Raw genomic sequence first — 22,119 nt, 5'->3', positions numbered from 1 at the left:
GATTTGTTTAACACTTTTTTGGTTGCTACATGATTCCATGTGTTTTCCAAAGTGTTGATGTCTTCACTATTATGCTACAATGTAGAAAATAGTACAAATAAAGTAAAACCATTGAATAAGTAGATGTGTCCAAACGTTTGACAGGTGCTGTAATGAAATATTAACTCATACTTACACTCCCTGCCCATATATTTGTCCTTTGGCTTGAGAGTTTATAGTAGACATATATAGTCTCTCCTTTTTTAAATGGCAGAAACCGACAGTCTGGTCCGGTGAAATCGCTAAAAGCTTTCCCCCGGCACAAGAGCACTGTGGAGAGGAATGATTCAAAGATCAGTTGTTTCACCCCTACCAAAGATTTCAGCCCATTACCTCAGCGTCCACCCTTTGTGCCCCATGCACAATCAGAGCGTGAATAGAATACAAATCACTAAAGTAAGCCTTGTTTTATCTGCTTCTCTTTTTACAGAGCCATAGTATTCAAAAGGAAAGCCAAGCATTAAGGGTAAATAGAATATTGTTTTTGTCTTGATAAGGTAGATGTAAAAAGAGAAGAACTTGCAAGCAGAGGGGTGCAATAGCTAGCTTTATAGCTAACCAGGCCTATTACCATCTTGCAATTTGCTTCCTAAGCCAACAGAATTTGATATATTTATGGTCCATTTAGTAAGTAACTATAGAGGTTGATTACAATCAAGCACATCTCTTATTGTGTGTAGCTAGCTAGTGGCAGTCGCCAGATCAACTGGCAAGTTGTCATGTAGCTAGTTAGTCAACTAGTAATCCGGGTCAACAGCATCAATGTAAATATAAGTTTAAACCGTCCCCTCGCACAGTACCCGGGCGCGAACCAGGGACCCTCTGCACACATCAACAGTCACCCTCGCATCGTTACCCATCGCTCCACAAACGCCGCGGCCCTTGCAGAGCAAGGGGAACTACTACTTCAATGTTTCAGAGCAAGTGGCGTCACTGATTGAAACGCTATTTAGCGCCCACGCTAACTAAGCTAGCCGTTTCACATCCGTTACATTAGGTTATTATGTATTGGTATTTACAACTTCCCTTTGAAATGACAACACCGGTCAAGCTAGCTAGCTATGGAAAGATGGAAGCATCCTGAAAGTTCGCTTGAGTTCAGCGCCAAGTACTTACTACTGCATTCCTCGTCTGCACAGCTTTTGAAGTCGGAGAATCTCCCTTCGACTGCGGCTTTGGATATGAAATTATGAATACATAAAATAAAAATGTATACGTAAGAAACATTTACAGCCATGTTGGTAATTGGGCTGGCTGGTTCTGCTGGAGCATGAGCAGATGAAGCCTACACGTCGGAAAATCCAAGGCTGGAACAATTCGTAGGATGTTGATCGTAGAGGCAAATATCAAAATCTGGGCAGATAATGTCAAAAATAAGAGCAAGGACATGAAACCAGAACGCAGAATAAAAGCTTCTTATTGCGTCACAATACAAGTTCTGATTCGGGTTTATCACGTATTTGTTGGATAGAACTAAACCGTCCACAAGTTTACTGACAAGTGAACGCAAAATCCCATTTGATTTGACGATCTGACTACCGCAGATTTATTATGATACATCAAAAGCACATGTTGATTGTTTTGGTACCCAGTGCCTGAAAAACAGAGAGGATGTGACTCACATTTTCAGGGTGGGCTATAAACTACATTTATATTAACCTGTAAAAGTCAGAATTGATCAAATAAATGTTAATACAAATGCCTAGTTGCTGGACGAAGCTACGGGTTGGCGATCCAGTTGTTTTTGTTTCACCCGTTATCAAAATAGTAGCCACTCCCACCCGACTAGACTACAATCACCCCATTAAACCTGAGGACATAATTTTACTCATATTTGGGAGGACCCTCAATGACCGTAATGATCCAAGCTGCATGTCATTGCCAATGAAATGACAAAAAAAAGCATTGCAACAAATTACAGGCCAATACCAAAGACAATTTATTTAATTCCATTTTTTGATTTAACATTTATCTAGGCAAGTCAGTTAAAAAAATAGTTTCTTATTTACAATTACGGCCTACCCCGGATAAACCCGGACAACGCTGGGCCAATTGTGCGCTTCCCTATGGGACTCCCAATCACAGCTGGTTGTGATACAACCTGGAATCAAACCAGGGTCTGTGTAGACAGAAGCTGTTTTTCAGTCTCTCGATCTCAAGGCCATCAGACTGCGAAACATCACTAGCACATCAGAGGCGGCTGCCTATAGACAAAGATTTGGAATCACTGCCAATTTTAGAAATGGATCACTGCCACTTGAATAATGTTTCCGTATCTAGCATTACTCATCTCATCACGAACCAGCTCGAAGTTCGTAACAAAAAGGAGACAAGGTGGAGATAAGGAATAACAAAATATATTTATTAACTGAAGTAAACTAAATACAATTAACAATGGTGAGTGTTTGTGTGCATAAAGGTGATAATGAAGAGTGTTGAAAGGTACCAAAGCAACCAAATGGCCACAAAAATGCCACAACCAAAATCTATAAGTGTGCATGCATGGAGGGTCTCCCCAATGAATGGGGAATTGGTGCATTTATCCGGGGACACACCCGGGCCCAGGTGTGTCCCATGTCACTGACGACCCTCCCAGCTCAGCCCGCCAACATCCTAATAAGGAAAACAAGAGCAAAGCGAAAGAATACGGCAGACAGAGCAGGAGGGTCGTCACAATATGTAAAAACTGCACTCCACACTATTCTACGGTATCTTAGGTCACTTTTCAATTGTGTTTACATATTGCATCACACCATCTCATATGTATATACTGTATTGTATTCTATAAATCAAATAAAATGTTATTTGTCACATGCGCTGAATACAACAGGTGTAGTAGACCTTACAGTGAAATGCTTACTTACAAGCCCCTAACCAACAATGTAGTTTAAAAAATATGAATAAGAAATAAAAGGAACAAGTAATTAAAGAGCAGCAGTAAAATTACAGTAGTGAGACTATATACAGGGGTACCGGTACTGAGTCAATGTGCGGGGGCACTGGTTAGTCGAGGTAATATGTACATGTAGGTAGAGTTATTAAAGTGACTATGCACAGATAATAACAGAGTAGCAGCGGTGTAAGAGGGGGGTGGGGGGCAATCCAAAAAGTCTGGGTAGCCATTTGATTAGATGTTCAGAAGTCTTATGGCTTGGGGTTAGAAGCTGTTTAGAAGCCACTTGGACCTAGACTTGGCGCTCCGGTACCGCTTGCCGTGCGGTAGCTGAGAGAACAGTCTATGACTAGGGTGGCTGGAGTCGGACAATTTTTATGGCCTTCCTCTGACACCGCCTGGTATAGAGGTTCCGGATGGCAGAAAGCTTGGCTCCAGTGATGTACTAAGCCGTACGCACTACCCTCTGTAGTGCTTTGCAGTCGGAGGCCGAGCAGTTGCCATACATGGCAGTGATGCAACCAGTCAAGATGCTCTCGATGGTGCAGCTGTAGAACCTTTTGAGGATCTGAGGACCCATGACAAATCTTTTCAGTCCCCTGAGGGGGAATAGGTTATGTTGTGGCCTCTTCATAACTGTCTTGGTGTGCTTGGACCATGTTAGTTGGTTGGTGATGTGGACACCAAGGAACTTGAAGCTCTCAACCTGCTCCACCACTACAGCCCAGTAGATGTTAATTGGGGCGTGCTCAATCCTCTTTTTCCTGTAGTCCACAATCTCCTTTGTCTTGATCACATTGAGGGAGAGGTTGTTGTCCTGAAACCACACGGCCAGGTCTCTGACCTCCTCCCTATATAGGCTGTCTCGTTGTTGTCGGTGATCAGACCTACCACTGTTGTGTCATCTGCAAACTTAATGATGGTGTTGGAGTCATGCAGTCATGAGTGAACAGGGAGTAGAGGAGGCATCCCTGAGTCGCCTCATCACTGTTGACGTTGAGACTGGTGTTTTGCGGATACTATTTAATGAAGCTGCCAGGTGAGGACTTGTGAGGCGTCTGTTTCTCTAACTAGACACTAATGTACTTGTCCTCTTGCTCAATTGTGCACTGCAGCCTCCCACTCCTCTTTCTATTCTGGTTAGAGGCAGTTTGGTCTGTTCTGTGAAGGGAGTAGTACACTGCGTTGTACGAAATCTTCAGTTTCTTGACAATTTTCTTGCATGGAATAGCCTTCACTTCTTAGAACAAGAACTGACGAGTCTCAGAAGAAAGCCTTTGTTTCTGGCCATTTTGAGCCTGTAATTGCTGATGCTCAAAAATACCTAACTAGTCTAAAGAAGGCCACTTCTGTTGCTTTCTTAATCAGAATAACAGTTTTCAGCTGTGTTAACATAAATGCAGAAGGGTTTGGTTGCTGATAATGGGCCTCTGTACGCCTATGTAGATATTCCATTCAACATCTGCCATTTCCAGCTACAATAGTCATTTACAACATTAACAATGTCTACACCCTATTTCTGATCAATTTGATGTTATTTTAATGGTTAAAAAAAAGCCTTTTTTCAAAAACAAGGACCTTTCTAAGTGACCCCAAACTTTTGAACGGTAGAATGTGTGTGTGTGTGTGTGTGTGTGTGTGTGTGTGTGTGTGTGTATACAGTGCCTTGCGAAAGTATTCGGCCCCCTTGAACTTTGCGACCTTTTGCCTCAGGGTGAACACCAATTCCTGGAAGTCGTCCAAGATGGAAGCTTCCTCAACAAACTCACCAGCCTCCTGCTGCAGGTCAGCGTTCTCCTGGGCATCCAGCATCCTCTCAATCTCATCCAGGATTGGGGTTTCAGAGGCTTCCAAAATGGCTTCCAGCACCTTTTCAATGTCCTTACTGGTGTTTGTCTGGGACAGCCAGGCAGCCTTCAGCTCCAGGTCAGAAAACAGGAACTCCACCCTAAAGAGATTCTGAAGACCTAGAATCTTTTGGAGGCGCTCCATATCCTCCTCCTTGAAGTGGTCTCGCAATAGTGTCAGCCTCAACACATTGTCACTGTATTCCGTCTCCTTGTTTGGAAGGGGATCCAGAACTGTATCTTTAAGTGAGGGTGTGTGGCTTTCAGCATCATTTTCAGTCTCATGCACCTCAGGTTCTATGTCAATAGCCTCGTCGTGTTGGACCACATCCAACACATCACTGGATACAACATCGGTTTGTGTATAATTATTGGGTTGCTCTGACCCAAATTCAGATAGACTTTCTGTGTCATTTTCATCAGTGTGCTCAGTTTTGGATGAAGACAATACCGCATTTTCATCCTCTAGCAACTCTTCCTCAATCTCTTCCCCCACTAGGTGTATTGAATCATCCTCCTCTATGGGGAGTTCAAGATGGCTCTCTTTCACCATTGTGTTTTTACTTGGATCTGGGATCTTCTGGTATGGTTCTCGCAATAGTCTGAAAAGCTCTGTACCACCCTGTTTAAATGTATTCTCTACTTGTGAGAAATCTATTGACTCCTCTTTTTGTATGGGGAGTTCTTCAACAGCTTGTTTCTGCTCTAATTCGTTAATTTTACTATCAAAGTCTGAGAGCATGTCTGTCTGTGAGAGCTGTTTAGGGACTGGGCTGTCATCTACTGTAAGATTCTCTGCTAAAGCCTCAGTGTGTCCTGCCTCATCAGCAGGAGGTGTTGAAGGTTCAATGTCAGCTTCTTCAGATTCATCCTCAAACTGCAACATCTGAGAATCCTCATCAGGTACTTTGACAGCATCCTCACTGAAATTAGAGTCCGCAGGTTGCTCAAAGATTAGCTCAGAGGAAGTAGAACAGCCAAATGACTCCTTGGGTTCTTCAATTTTGGGAGGCTGCTCTGGTGTAGTCTCACTTTCGTCATCCTCCTCATCTTCCTCTGAACTGGCAACATGAGCTATTCTTTCCCCACCACTGACAACGTTAAAAACTGTATCACCAAATGCAGACCACAGGTTATTGTCCTTGGAGTCCTGTTTCTGTGTATGAGGTACCTCTGATAGACTGTCTTCCTCATCTGTATGATCAGATTCCAGAATGTTCTCGTGTTCCAAATTAGAACTTTCTTCAGAAAAAGCCAGCAATGGAGTTTCCCTGAGATGATAATCACTTTCCTCATCCTGCTGATATTCAGTCTTGTCACTTTCCTCATCATTGGAAGTGACAGCATCAAAAGTTATTCCAAGTGTGCTTTTTAACTCCGGAATAGGTCTGCCTTCTGAAAAACCATCAGGTGCATTTTCTAACTCAGGATCATCTTTGGATAGAGGTTCTGAGGGGGTTTCTTTGATCTCACCTTCCTCTGGTTCAACAACACTGTACGGCACAGAGTCCTCTGTCCTCTGCTGATCTTTCTGAAGGTAATCTTTGATCCTCTCAGCTGTGGTCTCAAGTACAGTGTTATATTCCACTCCCTTTGTGTCAAGAGTTTCAGGGTGAGGCAGAGAGGACTCTAAAGCCTCAAAATGTCTCAGATCATCATTATCTAGAACCTCTACAACCTTATCAATGTCCTCAGGAACATCCCTATCAATCTCATAATTTTCTAACAATGTCACTTCAGGTGGAGGCTCATCCACTTCCACCGTGGTGCTCTCAGCACTTTTGTTAAGGTAAAAAGTCTCTGTGGTTACTTGCACAGATTCCTCCTCGTCTGTTAACAATAAAGAGGAACCTAACAGTGAATCAATGTCATAACTGTCAAACTTATCGTGTCCAGTGTCAAAGCAAACAAAGTCGGTTTCCTGAAAAGAAAAAGAAAACATTGTTTGAGTCATACTACCTATTTCAGAAAGAAGTTCAGTCATTCCAGATAATGTTTTAAGCGATGATGCATTGGCAGTAGTGAACTAGGCCTACATCTATTTATTGACTTACCTCAGCAGGAATCTCCAATTCTTTTTCAGTGTATATGTGATTCATTACGAGTTGGTCCTTATTGAAGTAACCAAAGCGGTTACCAACCTATTGTAAGAAATGGAAACAAAACAGAGAATGAAACATGTTAACAAAACAGAAAAAGCTTCAACATTCCTTCTAGACTGCAATGTTATCACATAAAGTACCAGTAAGAAAGTTTGGACACACCTATTCATTCAAGAGTTTTTCTTTATTTTCTACATTGTAGAATAATAGTGAAGACATCAAAACTATGAAATAACACATATGGAATAATGTAGTAACCCCCAAAAAGTGTACAAAAAATATCTAAATATATTTGATATTCTTCAAAGTAGCCCAAATCAAATTAAATTTTATTTGTCACATACACTTGTTTAGCAGATGTTATTGCAGGTGTCGCAAAATGCTTGTGGTGTTGTTGAACCAGGAATGCTTTTCCAACAGTCTTGAAGGAGTTCCCACATATGTTGAGCTCTTGTTGGCTGCTTTTCCTTCACTCTGCGGTCCAATTCATCCCAAACCATCTCAAATTGGGTTGAGGTCGGGAGATTGTGGAGGCCAGGTCATCTGATGCAGCACTCCATCACTCAAAAAAAAAAAACACACAAAAAGCCCAAAACAGCCTGGAGGTGTGTTGGGTCATTGTCCTGCTGAGAAACAAATAATAGTCCCACTAAGCACAAACCACATGGGTTGGCGTATCACTGCAGAATGCTGTGGTAGCCATGCCAGTTAAGTGAGCCTTGAATTCTAAATAAATCACAGACAGTGTCACCAGCATAGCACCCCCACACCTCTTCCATGCTTCACGGTGGGAACCACACAAGTCGAGATAATTTGTTCACCTACTCTGCATCTCACAAAGACACGGCAGTTGGAACCAAAACTCTCAAATTTGTACTCATCAGACCAAAGGACAGATTTCCACCAGTCTAAATGTCCATTGCTCATGTGTCTAGGTCCAAGCAAGTCTCTTATTATTATTATTAGGGTCCTTCAGTAGTGGTTTCTTTGCAGCAATTCAACAATGAAGGCCCGATTCACACAGTCTCCTCTGATCAGTTGATGTTGGGCTATGTCTGTTACTTGAACTCTGTGAAGCATTTACTTGGGCTTCAATATGAGGTGCAGTTAACTCTAATGAACTTATCCTCTGCAGCAGAGGTAGCACTGGGTCTTCCTTTCTTGTGGCAGTCCTCATAAGAGCCAGTTTCATCATAGGACTTGATGGTTTTTGCGACTGCACTGTTCTTGCCATAATATGGACTTGGTATTTTACCAAATCTTCTGTATACCACCCGAACCTTGTCACAACACAACTGGCTCAAACGCATTAAGAAGGAAATAAATTCCACAAATAAAATTTTAATAAGGCACACCTGTTAATTGAAATGCATTCCAGGTGACTACCTCATGAAGCTGGTTGACAGAATGCCAAGTGTGTGCAAAGCAGTCATCAAGACATTGGATTCTTTGAAGAATCTAAAATATATTTTGATTTGTTTAACACTTTTTTGGTTGCTACATGATTCCATGTGTTTTCCAAAGTGTTGATGTCTTCACTATTATGCTACAATGTAGAAAATAGTACAAATAAAGTAAAACCATTGAATAAGTAGATGTGTCCAAACGTTTGACAGGTGCTGTAATGAAATATTAACTCATACTTACACTCCCTGCCCATATATTTGTCCTTTGGCTTGAGAGTTTATAGTAGACATATATAGTCTCTCCTTTTTTAAATGGCAGAAACCGACAGTCTGGTCCGGTGAAATCGCTAAAAGCTTTCCCCCGGCACAAGAGCACTGTGGAGAGGAATGATTCAAAGATCAGTTGTTTCACCCCTACCAAAGATTTCAGCCCATTACCTCAGCGTCCACCCTTTGTGCCCCATGCACAATCAGAGCGTGAATAGAATACAAATCACTAAAGTAAGCCTTGTTTTATCTGCTTCTCTTTTTACAGAGCCATAGTATTCAAAAGGAAAGCCAAGCATTAAGGGTAAATAGAATATTGTTTTTGTCTTGATAAGGTAGATGTAAAAAGAGAAGAACTTGCAAGCAGAGGGGTGCAATAGCTAGCTTTATAGCTAACCAGGCCTATTACCATCTTGCAATTTGCTTCCTAAGCCAACAGAATTTGATATATTTATGGTCCATTTAGTAAGTAACTATAGAGGTTGATTACAATCAAGCACATCTCTTATTGTGTGTAGCTAGCTAGTGGCAGTCGCCAGATCAACTGGCAAGTTGTCATGTAGCTAGTTAGTCAACTAGTAATCCGGGTCAACAGCATCAATGTAAATATAAGTTTAAACCGTCCCCTCGCACAGTACCCGGGCGCGAACCAGGGACCCTCTGCACACATCAACAGTCACCCTCGCATCGTTACCCATCGCTCCACAAACGCCGCGGCCCTTGCAGAGCAAGGGGAACTACTACTTCAATGTTTCAGAGCAAGTGGCGTCACTGATTGAAACGCTATTTAGCGCCCACGCTAACTAAGCTAGCCGTTTCACATCCGTTACATTAGGTTATTATGTATTGGTATTTACAACTTCCCTTTGAAATGACAACACCGGTCAAGCTAGCTAGCTATGGAAAGATGGAAGCATCCTGAAAGTTCGCTTGAGTTCAGCGCCAAGTACTTACTACTGCATTCCTCGTCTGCACAGCTTTTGAAGTCGGAGAATCTCCCTTCGACTGCGGCTTTGGATATGAAATTATGAATACATAAAATAAAAATGTATACGTAAGAAACATTTACAGCCATGTTGGTAATTGGGCTGGCTGGTTCTGCTGGAGCATGAGCAGATGAAGCCTACACGTCGGAAAATCCAAGGCTGGAACAATTCGTAGGATGTTGATCGTAGAGGCAAATATCAAAATCTGGGCAGATAATGTCAAAAATAAGAGCAAGGACATGAAACCAGAACGCAGAATAAAAGCTTCTTATTGCGTCACAATACAAGTTCTGATTCGGGTTTATCACGTATTTGTTGGATAGAACTAAACCGTCCACAAGTTTACTGACAAGTGAACGCAAAATCCCATTTGATTTGACGATCTGACTACCGCAGATTTATTATGATACATCAAAAGCACATGTTGATTGTTTTGGTACCCAGTGCCTGAAAAACAGAGAGGATGTGACTCACATTTTCAGGGTGGGCTATAAACTACATTTATATTAACCTGTAAAAGTCAGAATTGATCAAATAAATGTTAATACAAATGCCTAGTTGCTGGACGAAGCTACGGGTTGGCGATCCAGTTGTTTTTGTTTCACCCGTTATCAAAATAGTAGCCACTCCCACCCGACTAGACTACAATCACCCCATTAAACCTGAGGACATAATTTTACTCATATTTGGGAGGACCCTCAATGACCGTAATGATCCAAGCTGCATGTCATTGCCAATGAAATGACAAAAAAAAGCATTGCAACAAATTACAGGCCAATACCAAAGACAATTTATTTAATTCCATTTTTTGATTTAACATTTATCTAGGCAAGTCAGTTAAAAAAATAGTTTCTTATTTACAATTACGGCCTACCCCGGATAAACCCGGACAACGCTGGGCCAATTGTGCGCTTCCCTATGGGACTCCCAATCACAGCTGGTTGTGATACAACCTGGAATCAAACCAGGGTCTGTGTAGACAGAAGCTGTTTTTCAGTCTCTCGATCTCAAGGCCATCAGACTGCGAAACATCACTAGCACATCAGAGGCGGCTGCCTATAGACAAAGATTTGGAATCACTGCCAATTTTAGAAATGGATCACTGCCACTTGAATAATGTTTCCGTATCTAGCATTACTCATCTCATCACGAACCAGCTCGAAGTTCGTAACAAAAAGGAGACAAGGTGGAGATAAGGAATAACAAAATATATTTATTAACTGAAGTAAACTAAATACAATTAACAATGGTGAGTGTTTGTGTGCATAAAGGTGATAATGAAGAGTGTTGAAAGGTACCAAAGCAACCAAATGGCCACAAAAATGCCACAACCAAAATCTATAAGTGTGCATGCATGGAGGGTCTCCCCAATGAATGGGGAATTGGTGCATTTATCCGGGGACACACCCGGGCCCAGGTGTGTCCCATGTCACTGACGACCCTCCCAGCTCAGCCCGCCAACATCCTAATAAGGAAAACAAGAGCAAAGCGAAAGAATACGGCAGACAGAGCAGGAGGGTCGTCACAATATGTAAAAACTGCACTCCACACTATTCTACGGTATCTTAGGTCACTTTTCAATTGTGTTTACATATTGCATCACACCATCTCATATGTATATACTGTATTGTATTCTATAAATCAAATAAAATGTTATTTGTCACATGCGCTGAATACAACAGGTGTAGTAGACCTTACAGTGAAATGCTTACTTACAAGCCCCTAACCAACAATGTAGTTTAAAAAATATGAATAAGAAATAAAAGGAACAAGTAATTAAAGAGCAGCAGTAAAATTACAGTAGTGAGACTATATACAGGGGTACCGGTACTGAGTCAATGTGCGGGGGCACTGGTTAGTCGAGGTAATATGTACATGTAGGTAGAGTTATTAAAGTGACTATGCACAGATAATAACAGAGTAGCAGCGGTGTAAGAGGGGGGTGGGGGGCAATCCAAAAAGTCTGGGTAGCCATTTGATTAGATGTTCAGAAGTCTTATGGCTTGGGGTTAGAAGCTGTTTAGAAGCCACTTGGACCTAGACTTGGCGCTCCGGTACCGCTTGCCGTGCGGTAGCTGAGAGAACAGTCTATGACTAGGGTGGCTGGAGTCGGACAATTTTTATGGCCTTCCTCTGACACCGCCTGGTATAGAGGTTCCGGATGGCAGAAAGCTTGGCTCCAGTGATGTACTAAGCCGTACGCACTACCCTCTGTAGTGCTTTGCAGTCGGAGGCCGAGCAGTTGCCATACATGGCAGTGATGCAACCAGTCAAGATGCTCTCGATGGTGCAGCTGTAGAACCTTTTGAGGATCTGAGGACCCATGACAAATCTTTTCAGTCCCCTGAGGGGGAATAGGTTATGTTGTGGCCTCTTCATAACTGTCTTGGTGTGCTTGGACCATGTTAGTTGGTTGGTGATGTGGACACCAAGGAACTTGAAGCTCTCAACCTGCTCCACCACTACAGCCCAGTAGATGTTAATTGGGGCGTGCTCAATCCTCTTTTTCCTGTAGTCCACAATCTCCTTTGTCTTGATCACATTGAGGGAGAGGTTGTTGTCCTGAAACCACACGGCCAGGTCTCTGACCTCCTCCCTATATAGGCTGTCTCGTTGTTGTCGGTGATCAGACCTACCACTGTTGTGTCATCTGCAAACTTAATGATGGTGTTGGAGTCATGCAGTCATGAGTGAACAGGGAGTAGAGGAGGCATCCCTGAGTCGCCTCATCACTGTTGACGTTGAGACTGGTGTTTTGCGGATACTATTTAATGAAGCTGCCAGGTGAGGACTTGTGAGGCGTCTGTTTCTCTAACTAGACACTAATGTACTTGTCCTCTTGCTCAATTGTGCACTGCAGCCTCCCACTCCTCTTTCTATTCTGGTTAGAGGCAGTTTGGTCTGTTCTGTGAAGGGAGTAGTACACTGCGTTGTACGAAATCTTCAGTTTCTTGACAATTTTCTTGCATGGAATAGCCTTCACTTCTTAGAACAAGAACTGACGAGTCTCAGAAGAAAGCCTTTGTTTCTGGCCATTTTGAGCCTGTAATTGCTGATGCTCAAAAATACCTAACTAGTCTAAAGAAGGCCACTTCTGTTGCTTTCTTAATCAGAATAACAGTTTTCAGCTGTGTTAACATAAATGCAGAAGGGTTTGGTTGCTGATAATGGGCCTCTGTACGCCTATGTAGATATTCCATTCAACATCTGCCATTTCCAGCTACAATAGTCATTTACAACATTAACAATGTCTACACCCTATTTCTGATCAATTTGATGTTATTTTAATGGTTAAAAAAAAGCCTTTTTTCAAAAACAAGGACCTTTCTAAGTGACCCCAAACTTTTGAACGGTAGAATGTGTGTGTGTGTGTGTGTGTGTGTGTGTGTGTGTGTGTGTATACAGTGCCTTGCGAAAGTATTCGGCCCCCTTGAACTTTGCGACCTTTTGCCACATTTCAGGCTTCAAACATAAAGATATAAAACGGTATTTTTTTGTGAAGAATCAACAACAAGTGGGACACAATCATGAAGTGGAACTACATTTATTGGATATTTCAAACTTTTTTAACAAATCAAAAACAGAAAAATGGGTCGTGCAAAATTATTCAGCCCCCTTAAGTTAATACTTTGTAGCGCCACCTTTTGCTGCGATTACAGCTGTAAGTCGCTTGGGGTATGTCTATCAGTTTTGCACATCAAGAGACTGAATTTTTTTCCCATTCCTCCTTGCAAAACAGCTCGAGCTCAGTGAGGTTGGATGGAGAGCATTTGTGAACAGCAGTTTTCAGTTCTTTCCACAGATTCTCGATTGGATTCAGGTCTGGACTTTGACTTGGCCATTCTAACACCTGGATATGTTTATTTTTGAACCATTCCATTGTAGATTTTGCTTTATGTTTTGGATCATTGTCTTGTTGGAAGACAAAACCTCCGTCCCAGTCTCAGGTCTTTTGCAGACTCCATCAGGTTTTCTTCCAGAATGGTCCTGTATCTGGCTCCATCCATCTTCCCATCAATTTTAACCATCTTCCCTGTCCCTGCTGAAGAAAAGCAGGCCCAAACCATGATGCTGCCACCACCATGTTTGACAGTGGGGATGGTGTGTTCAGGTTGATGAGCTGTGTTGCTTTTACGCCAAACATAACGTTTTGCATTGTTGCCAAAAAGTTAAACTTTGATTTCATCTGACCAGAGCACCTTCTTCCACATGTTTGGTGTGTCTCCCAGGTGGCTTGTGGCAAACTTTAAACAACACTTTTTATGGATATCTTTAAGAAATGGCTTTCTTTTTGCCACTCTTCCATAAAGGCCAGATTTGTGCAATATACAACTGATTGTTGTCCTATGGACAGAGTCTCCCACCTCAGCTGTAGATCTCTGCAGTTCATCCAGAGTGATCATGGGCCTCTTGGCTGCATCTCTGATCAGTCTTCTCCTTGTATGAGCTGAAAGTTTAGAGGGACGGCCAGGTCTTGGTAGATTTGCAGTGGTCTGATACTCCTTCCATTTCAATATTATCGCTTGCACAGTGCTCCTTGGGATGTTTAAAGCTTGGGAAATCTTTTTGTATCCAAATCCGGCTTTAAACTTCTTCACAACAGTATCTCGGACCTGCCTGGTGTGTTCCTTGTTCTTCATGATGCTCTCTGCGCTTTTAACGGACCTCTGAGACTATCACAGTGCAGGTGCATTTATACGGAGACTTGATTACACACAGGTGGATTGTATTTATCATCATTAGTCATTTAGGTCAACATTGGATCATTCAGAGATCCTCACTGAACTTCTGGAGAGAGTTTGCTGCACTGAAAGTAAAGGGGCTGAATAATTTTGCACGCCCAATTTTTCAGTTTTTGCTTTGTTAAAAAAGTTTGAAATATCCAATAAATGTTGTTCCACTTCATGATTGTGTCCCACTTGTTGTTGATTCTTCACAAAAAAATACAGTTTTATATCTTTATGTTTGAAGCCTGAAATGTGGCAAAAGGTCGCAAAGTTCAAGGGGGCCGAATACTTTCGCAAGGCACTGTATATATATTCCTTACTTAGATTTACATATATTTTGTGTATATGTTGTGAAACTGTTAGATATGATTTGTTAGATATTACCGCACTGTCGGAGCTAGAAGCACAAGCATTTCACTACACCCACAATAACATCTGCTGAACACTTGTATGTGACCAATACATTTGATTTGATTAGTGATGCAGCTAGTACTGAGATGCAGTGCCTTAGACTGCTGCGCCACTCGGGAGCCCTTTCTGCCTATTCTCAATATCTCAAGTATTGCCTTTATTAGTTAAAATTATGTTTGGGGTTTCTTGTGCTGTGTGACACATTCCTCACCATATTTACCTTTCACTGCATTTCTCCTCCCCCCTCTGTGTTTGGTGTTTTTGTATCAATTAGTTCAGTCTGACTGTTGCACTGACTTAAATTTGTGCGGTCATCATCATCTCCTATTTCATTACATATGGGTGACGACCCAACGGATTGGTCAATTCAACCTATTCCTCAATCTGATTAACAAAAATGAGGCTAAACTTGAGGCTGAGGCTGATTAACAAAACCTCTATTCTTGTCCCACATATTCCTAAGATTTTTGACACTACGTTTATTAGTGACAATTGTTTTTCCAATTGGCCATTGCAAGGTTTTGGCAACTTCCTCACAAAATTGGAAACCACATTTTTCATTATGCTGCATAGTGGAATGTATTGCCATTGAAATATGATGACAATCCCAAAATGCATTTATGTCCCCCCCACCACAAAATTTGAGTCTTAACTTTCTGATCATTCACAACATCCGTGCCACCCCCATACAATTTATGCTTCAGATTTGGTGGTTCAACAGCCTTATTTTAATTTATCATCCGTTGTGTAAAATTATTCTGATCTATGCATTTATCAGTACTGTCAATTCCACAGTTAACCCTCATCACCCCAGACAACAGCGTCACTATCAGTACAGTCAACTCCTACTTTAGCACTAGGTCCACCCTTTACCAGTTCTTCCACCAACACCAGACCTCTGCAGCGTGCTCCCTTCCCTAATTTATTATATTTTATTCCAGTATATTGTTGTTAAATCATTATTATATAGGTTAGGTCTATGGATAGTACAGCCTATAATTGTCTGTGAAACAGGTAGGCCTACCTCTTATTTATTAAATAGGCTCGAACACAAAGCCCTCTTGTTATAAAGACAAATTAAAATGAAGACCCTAGTGAGTAATCCCAACCCCACTTCATTTCAGCATTTAGAATAGTTTTTTCAATGTAAGCCAATATGTAATTTATAGGCCTATAGCGCAGGGCTAGGCAACCATGGTCCTGGAGTGCCCCAGACACTTCATGTTTTTGATTTACCAACCTGGAACAGCGGGTGTGTTGAATTTATGCAATCATTGAACTGATCAATTAGCTCAGTTGGTCAGATGTGGTGCCTAGTTGGAACAAAATCCTGTAGTTCTTCCTGCACTCCAGGAACAGAGTTGCCTATCCCAGCTACAGAGCCCCAAAGTGGCGATGTCATAATACCCAAACAGGGAAATGGTTCCAATCGTTTTTCCACCATTCATTTTTCCCCTTAAGGAATTTTAGAAACACTTAATAAGGGCTGTGTTTCGTGTCATGAATAAATATAGGTTAATGCCACTTTTCTACTATTACGTGGGCGACTTTTATTTTGAAAAACGACTTCCTTGACCCGGAAGTACTTTTTTTGTGTCGCTGATAAGACGCTGTTATCGTGCATGGTGTTTGGCGCAAATTCACACTTTTTGCTAAACAACCTACATCAAATATATGCTAACGAAAATAGGTCGAACTTAAAACGTTGGGTCATGGATGATCTGGAGTCAGAACTGAGGGTGCCCGGTGAAGAACGGGGCGAAAATGAGTCTTCAGATGACGATGAATCAATCAACATAAAACGAATCAAGAAGCCAAACCTTCCCCTGGCGCCTCCTTTATTTAAAGGTAATTTATGAAATGCAGTGTGTAGAAGAATATGTGAACCCTTGAGTAAGCTAAACCAGCTAGTTAGCTAGTTCAAGCTGCTGTTTACACAAAAGTATGTGGACACCCCTTCAAATTAGTAGATTTGGCTATTTCAGCCACACCATCACAGGTGTATAAAATCGAATACACAGCCATGCAATCGCCATAGAATCCCATTGGCAAAAGAATGGTCTTACTGAAGAGCTCAGTGACTTTCAACGTGGCACCATCATAGGATGCCACCTTTCCAACAAGTCAAGTTTCTGCTCGCTGTCATTGAACTCTGGAGCAGTGGAAAACATTTATCTGGAGTGATGAATCACGCTTTAACCATCTAGCAGTCCGACGAATGAATCTGGGTTTGGCGAATGCCAGGAGAACACTACCTGCCCGAATGCATAGTGCCAACTGTAAAGTGTAGGAATAATGGTCTTGGGCTGTTTTTCATGCTTTGGGGTAGGCCCTGTAGTTCCAGTGAAGAGATCTTAGCGCTACAGCATACAATGACATTCTAGACGATTCTGTGCTTGCAACTTTGTGGCAACAGTTTTGGAGAAAGGCTCTTTCCTGTTTCAGCATGTCAATTCCCCTGTGCACAAAGTCCATACAGAAATGGTTTGTTAAGATCGATGTGGACTAACTTGACTGGCTAGCACAGAGCCCAGACCTCAACCCCCATTGGGATGAATTGGAACGCCGACTGCCAGCCAGGCCTAATCGCCCAACATCAGTGCCCGACCTCACGAATGCTCTTGTGGCTGAATGGAAGCAAGTCCCCGCAGCAATGTTCCAACATTAAGTGGAAAGCCTTCCCTGAAGAGTGGAGGCTGTTATGTTTAGCAAAGGGGGGTTACAGCTCCATATTAATGCCTGTGATTTTGGAATGAGATGTTGGACGAGCAGCTGTCCACATACCTTTGGTCATGTAGTGTATGTTAATGCCCGATTTTCATCATTTTCATCTATACATAAGATGCTCTTATTAACCAGTGGCAATGTCTGTTGTTTCGTTAGAGACACCCCGTGAGACTGGCTTTCACAAGACCACAAGGAACTGCCTCCAGCACATCAGGGAGGTCTTGCTGCACCATAGATGGCAGGATGCCGCAGAGTACATGGCCAGTTACTCACAGACACTGGAGGATACCACCGCAAACATGCCACAACTCTACGCTGAGGTAGGTCAATCGTTGCACTGACTGAAACTCTCACAAAGGGTAGCTGAGAGGTACTGTATAAATGCTAAGTTTGATTTCTTCAAACTTTGTCTTTCAGATCATTTGGAGGATAGGCACAGAGATACTACACCACCATCCCAACTCGACGCTGGAAGACTACAACAGTTTCTATGAGCGAGTGAAACACTCAGGAGTAAAGCATTACCTGAAGGTAGGTTCCATAATTGACCTCTTGATCTCTACACTATCAGCCCAACTAAAGGACCCTAAGTCAATAGGTGAAAAAATAAGTTAATATAGGACAGTCAACATGTCTATACTTTTGTTATGAAGCAATTATGACACCTTCAAAAACAAACAAATAGATGGAATGTGTAAACAATGTGTTTGCAATGGAAGTCTATGCCAATGTGCATTGAATAATTGGTTTGTCCTGAAGGTCTGTCTGGAGCACTCGTTCCATCTCCTGGTCAATGGGCAGTTTGAGGATGCCAAGCTTCAGCTGTCCATCGCTGAGAGCTGGAGGTATGGCAAGCAGTCAGCCGGTCAGTCCCAGAGGATTAGGCTGATCCAGGCCTATAGTGGCTTCCTGGATTACTTCATCTGGTGTGACAAGAAAGCCACTGCATCCAGCACAGGTAAGAGGACACCTGGCAACCCCCAAGTATCCATTTTTCATTGGTTTCAATGACATTGGGATAGTGGAAATCCTTATGTTATGTCACCATCTACTGGCCAGATAATGTAACTGCGTCTTTAGGGACAATTCCAATTCATTTCAAAAAGCATGGCCAAATAAAATGTAGCCATAACCTGTGGTTGTGCTTTGGCTTAACATGAACTTTAGATGAGTATGATGCAGCTGTCAACCAAGAAATGCATAGCTACTTCCGACAATCTTCTGTGAACCTGAAGGAGATCATGAAGCTTCCTGGCGTCTGGGATCCTTTTGTTCTGAGTTACATTGATGTAAGTACTGCTTCGTGTTCAGTAGGCATGAAACAAGAACAATTTCCAAACCAAACGGTAACATACTACCTGAATTTGTCCAGTAAAAATACTTGTTTTCATTTTTCCGTTTCAAAACGATTTACTACAATTTGCCCTACTTAACATGGCCCCTGGCATCCCCTTTTTTCCATCATTGTATTACTTTTCCATCATTGAACTACTTTCCCTTATCAGACTACCTATGATGATCTAATGTTTTGACTTGCGTGTGCCAATGGCAGATGCTGGAATTCTACAACGATCACGAGGGAGCTGTGAAGGTTCTAAATGACTATGCCTATGACGACAGTTTCCCACCCAACCCCAATGCCCATGTCTACCTATACCGGTACATGAAGAAACAGAACCACCCACTGAAGAAACTTCTCAAAGTGCTGAAGGTAGTACTGAGGCCATTGCTGTTCTTAACAGGGGAATCTAGCTGAAATGTTGGGCACTATTATCATTATTAAAGGCCCAGTGCAGTAAAATATTTTCCTGTGTTTTGTATACATTTCCACAGCAAAATTCTTGCTTTAGAAATGGTTCTTTGCTAAGAAGCAATTTGTTTCTTTTTGACCATTTCATTTTAAAACAATCACAGTAAGGTGAAATCTCTAGGATACAGTTAGTCCTGTACTCTGCCCCTCAATAGCCTACTGGTACTGTACTGTTTAATGAGTCCATGTTTTCGATTACATTTGCCTTAGATCCTGCATACATTGGTCCCAAGTCATGAGTTGATGCCGGAATACTGTTCTCTTCTGGTACAGTCGGGTATGTGAATATAGAATAATAATAACAATATATTGATTTTGAGTGTCTTAAAGGGACAATGGGGTGTAAAATGAGGGGAAACTAGTCATTTTAAAGTCTATCTTGATGTTTTAGTCATTTTTCAATGTTTTCGTGTGTGTTTCTGTCCTCGGTGGCTTTTTTACGCATTCAGATGAATGTGTTTGGTGGATGTGTTCTTCACATTGATGTTGGTCCTATGAAGGTGTTCATAGTAAAGGATGAGTTTTTTTCCCCAGAGAATGAGGGTGATCTTCAGAAGGCTCTAGGTGTGGTTCTGGATCTCCTGGACTACTCCAGTTGGAGGAGCAACTTGGATGTCTGGAACCATTTGATGAACATCATCAAGAGACTGAGGATGAAGTAAGGATGGCTGCATGAATCCACACTACTCTCTCTCAAAAGGAGGACATTGAAAATGCACTCCCTTTGAAGAAATTAAATTCGGCATACATTGCGTATCTCTTCTCATGGCAAATTGGCAAGTCCTTATGTCATGCTTCATTTGTGCCAATTCCACGGATTTATATTTTCCTTTAGAAAACAATGGCTGAAGATTTTTGCAGAGGAGATGGGGTACAGAAAGGACTGGTGGCTAGCAATACACTTCTCAACATTCCAGGCCAGGAAAGATTCGGCAGAGAATAGAGAGCTACTGGAAGTGAAGAGCTTTGTTGTTGGAGCCTTTTGTCCTCACTGTAAGTAAAGCTACACGGTAACACCTTTTATTTTCTTGAGTATTACTTTCTTTCAGTTGTGTGAAATTAAGATGTCCCCACTTATTATCAGTATTTGCAGCATTGGCACTATGCGGAAAAATATCCAATTAGTTTAAGAATACACGTTTACTTCCTTGAACCACCATGCTTGGCTATCCTTAGGTCTAGTTTTTCCAGGTTCTGATAGTGGAAAAGTGGCAGAATGACATCTTATGTAGTCTAACCCATTGTTGTCTCTTTTGCCAGATGCCTCCATGTACTCCGGTGTTGGTAAGGCAGCCCGAAAAGGAGTAACTTCTGAGGCTCGAAAGGCTAAGAGGAATCCTAAACCGCTAAAAAATATAAGAAGGCTCAGGAGAGAAAAGGGACAGCAAAGCCAAGACTGACCTTGAGGAAGCTCCTGGAATGCCACCAGGCACAGTGGCGAGAACAAACATTTTGAAAATTTGTGAAGAGCTTCTACCATTGCCAAGATCGGCAGGCATGACCACCTCATACAGTCATCAGGTCAGACTCTCTCCCCTTCCATGACAGGTGGTCCAACTTCATTATTTTTCTTGTCTAGAATGTTCTTGGTTATCTGCATACAGTAGTTGCAGCCACGATGACCATTCCCCACCTTCAAAAGGCAGGCCTCTCTCATTGCACTGCAATGTATAATGCGTCAAATTCTGTGGTTGTCCACCAGGGAGCACTCAAGCTATGGCTACGTTTTTGAGTTGCTCTGCAGGCTGCTGCTCCGTCGTTTTTAAAAGAAGCTGAGGCAGAAATTGAAGAATGTGTTCACTGTGGTAGTTGGTCGGGAATAGGGAGGTTGGGTGTGCTGCAGTATTAAGTCTAGGAGGTAATAAGCTCTGAGGCAGGTGTGGCCTCAACTGAACTCCCGCTGATTCATGGATAACCCAGCTGCATTTAGGTGGAGGCGACGTGTTGGAATTGCTAAAACATTTGGCGACGCCAAAGAGCAGCATCATGGCAACAGACGCAAAGGATAGTGCAGCGATACAGAGGGGGGGAAAAAATGAGAATTTTTGTAACTTGCTGTTGAGATTCTTCAGTCACGTTCACGTGACACGACAGACACCCTTGATAAAACTCTGTGCCTTCGCTCTGGAGTCCTCTGTCTGATGACATCACATGAGTGATATCCCTGGTTGGAAGCAGCCTTGGGTCCCTGAGGTAAAATAGAGGGAGAGCACACACACCCTTGGCTCCTTCCACACCTATCCATCACACACACACACACACACTGGCGGAACGCAAATCTGATTACTTTACACCCCTCCAGCCTCTTGATGCAGGATAACAGAGCTCAATTTCACAGGCCAAGGGTTCGCAGGCTGCCAGGGAACAGTGGGCCCAGCTTTATCATGATTAAGGACTACTCATGTTTATCAGAACCTGTGAAGCCTTCTGTTCCTGAACAACTAACTGTGGTTTTTGGTCAGTACTATGTAAAGTCAGGAAGTTACATGATCAAATACTCTGCACTGTAAAGTGAATGACTTGGTTGTTTCAATTTGAGCTCTTGTACCTGATTCAGTTTTGTAGTCTCTGTGGTATGGTGATTGTGGCTGCTATATTTTGTACCATTTGTCACTGATTAAACACTGTTGATTGGGTGGCTGAATAGCTCTAAATGAATGAAGTTGTTTGTGATGAATTAATCTGTGAAGCCTAAGTGTTTTTGTTTCACCCATGGCACTTTAGTTTGATTTATATTAGTTTGTTTTCAATGCCCGCCACAGGAGTCGCTAGTGCGCGATGGGACAAGAGCATCCCCTAACCTGGACGATGCTGGGCCAATTGTGCGCCGCCCCATGGGTCTGCCGGTCGCGGCCGGCTGCGACAGAGTCTGGACTCAAACCAGGATCTCTAGTGGCACAGCTA

General features: G+C 42.3%; 2 protein-coding genes across 10 annotated transcripts in view; one reads left to right on the top strand and one right to left on the bottom strand.

Annotated features, from left to right (window-relative positions):
* LOC110521039 (transport and Golgi organization protein 1 homolog) overlaps positions 1-10,170 on the bottom strand; it is a 29,445-nt gene extending 19,275 nt beyond the window's left edge. For 2 of the 9 annotated variants that reach the window (XM_036975571.1, XM_036975574.1), the window contains exons 1-4: positions 9,509-10,157; positions 8,529-8,662; positions 6,834-6,920; positions 4,641-6,700 (exon numbers count right to left, since the gene is read on the bottom strand). In XM_036975571.1, coding sequence (XP_036831466.1) covers positions 4,641-6,700; positions 6,834-6,920; positions 8,529-8,662; positions 9,509-9,629 — 2,402 coding nt within the window. In that variant the 5' untranslated portion in view covers positions 9,630-10,157. Of the gene's footprint in view, positions 1-175; positions 310-839; positions 900-1,155; positions 1,817-4,640; positions 6,701-6,833; positions 6,921-8,528; positions 8,663-9,192; positions 9,253-9,508 lie in introns of those variants that run through there. The other 7 variants (XM_036975572.1, XM_036975578.1, XM_036975570.1 and 4 more) reach the window with 7 other exon arrangements.
* Positions 10,171-16,253: 6,083 nt separating this feature from the next.
* On the top strand, positions 16,254-21,896 carry LOC110522038 (TATA box-binding protein-associated factor RNA polymerase I subunit A). Its single transcript, XM_021600104.2, has 10 exons — positions 16,254-16,526; positions 17,562-17,725; positions 17,823-17,936; positions 18,165-18,363; positions 18,573-18,694; positions 18,958-19,116; positions 19,426-19,492; positions 19,750-19,873; positions 20,051-20,208; positions 20,476-21,896. Exons 1-10 carry the CDS (start codon positions 16,301-16,303, stop codon positions 20,613-20,615), a joined length of 1,473 nt encoding a protein of 490 aa, XP_021455779.2. The 5' UTR covers positions 16,254-16,300; the 3' UTR covers positions 20,616-21,896.
* The last annotated feature ends 223 nt before the right edge of the window (positions 21,897-22,119 follow it).

This window comes from Oncorhynchus mykiss, chromosome 4 (assembly GCF_013265735.2).
Source record: "Oncorhynchus mykiss isolate Arlee chromosome 4, USDA_OmykA_1.1, whole genome shotgun sequence".
NCBI classification, from domain to species: Eukaryota; Metazoa; Chordata; class Actinopteri; order Salmoniformes; family Salmonidae; genus Oncorhynchus; species Oncorhynchus mykiss.
This window is presented reverse-complemented; position numbering and strand designations above follow the sequence as displayed.

What these genes read in the sequence shown, in the direction of transcription:
- LOC110522038 (XM_021600104.2), top strand. Translation starts at nt 16,301, where the DNA reads ATGGTGTTTGGCGCAAATTCACACTTTTTGCTAAACAACCTACATCAA. An exon ending in TTCTCTTCTGGTACAGTCGG is followed by an intron (nt 19,493 to 19,749) that starts GTATGTGAATAT and finishes TTTTTTCCCCAG; the next exon opens with AGAATGAGGGTGATCTTCAG. An exon ending in TGGAGCCTTTTGTCCTCACT is followed by an intron (nt 20,209 to 20,475) that starts GTAAGTAAAGCT and finishes CTCTTTTGCCAG; the next exon opens with ATGCCTCCATGTACTCCGGT.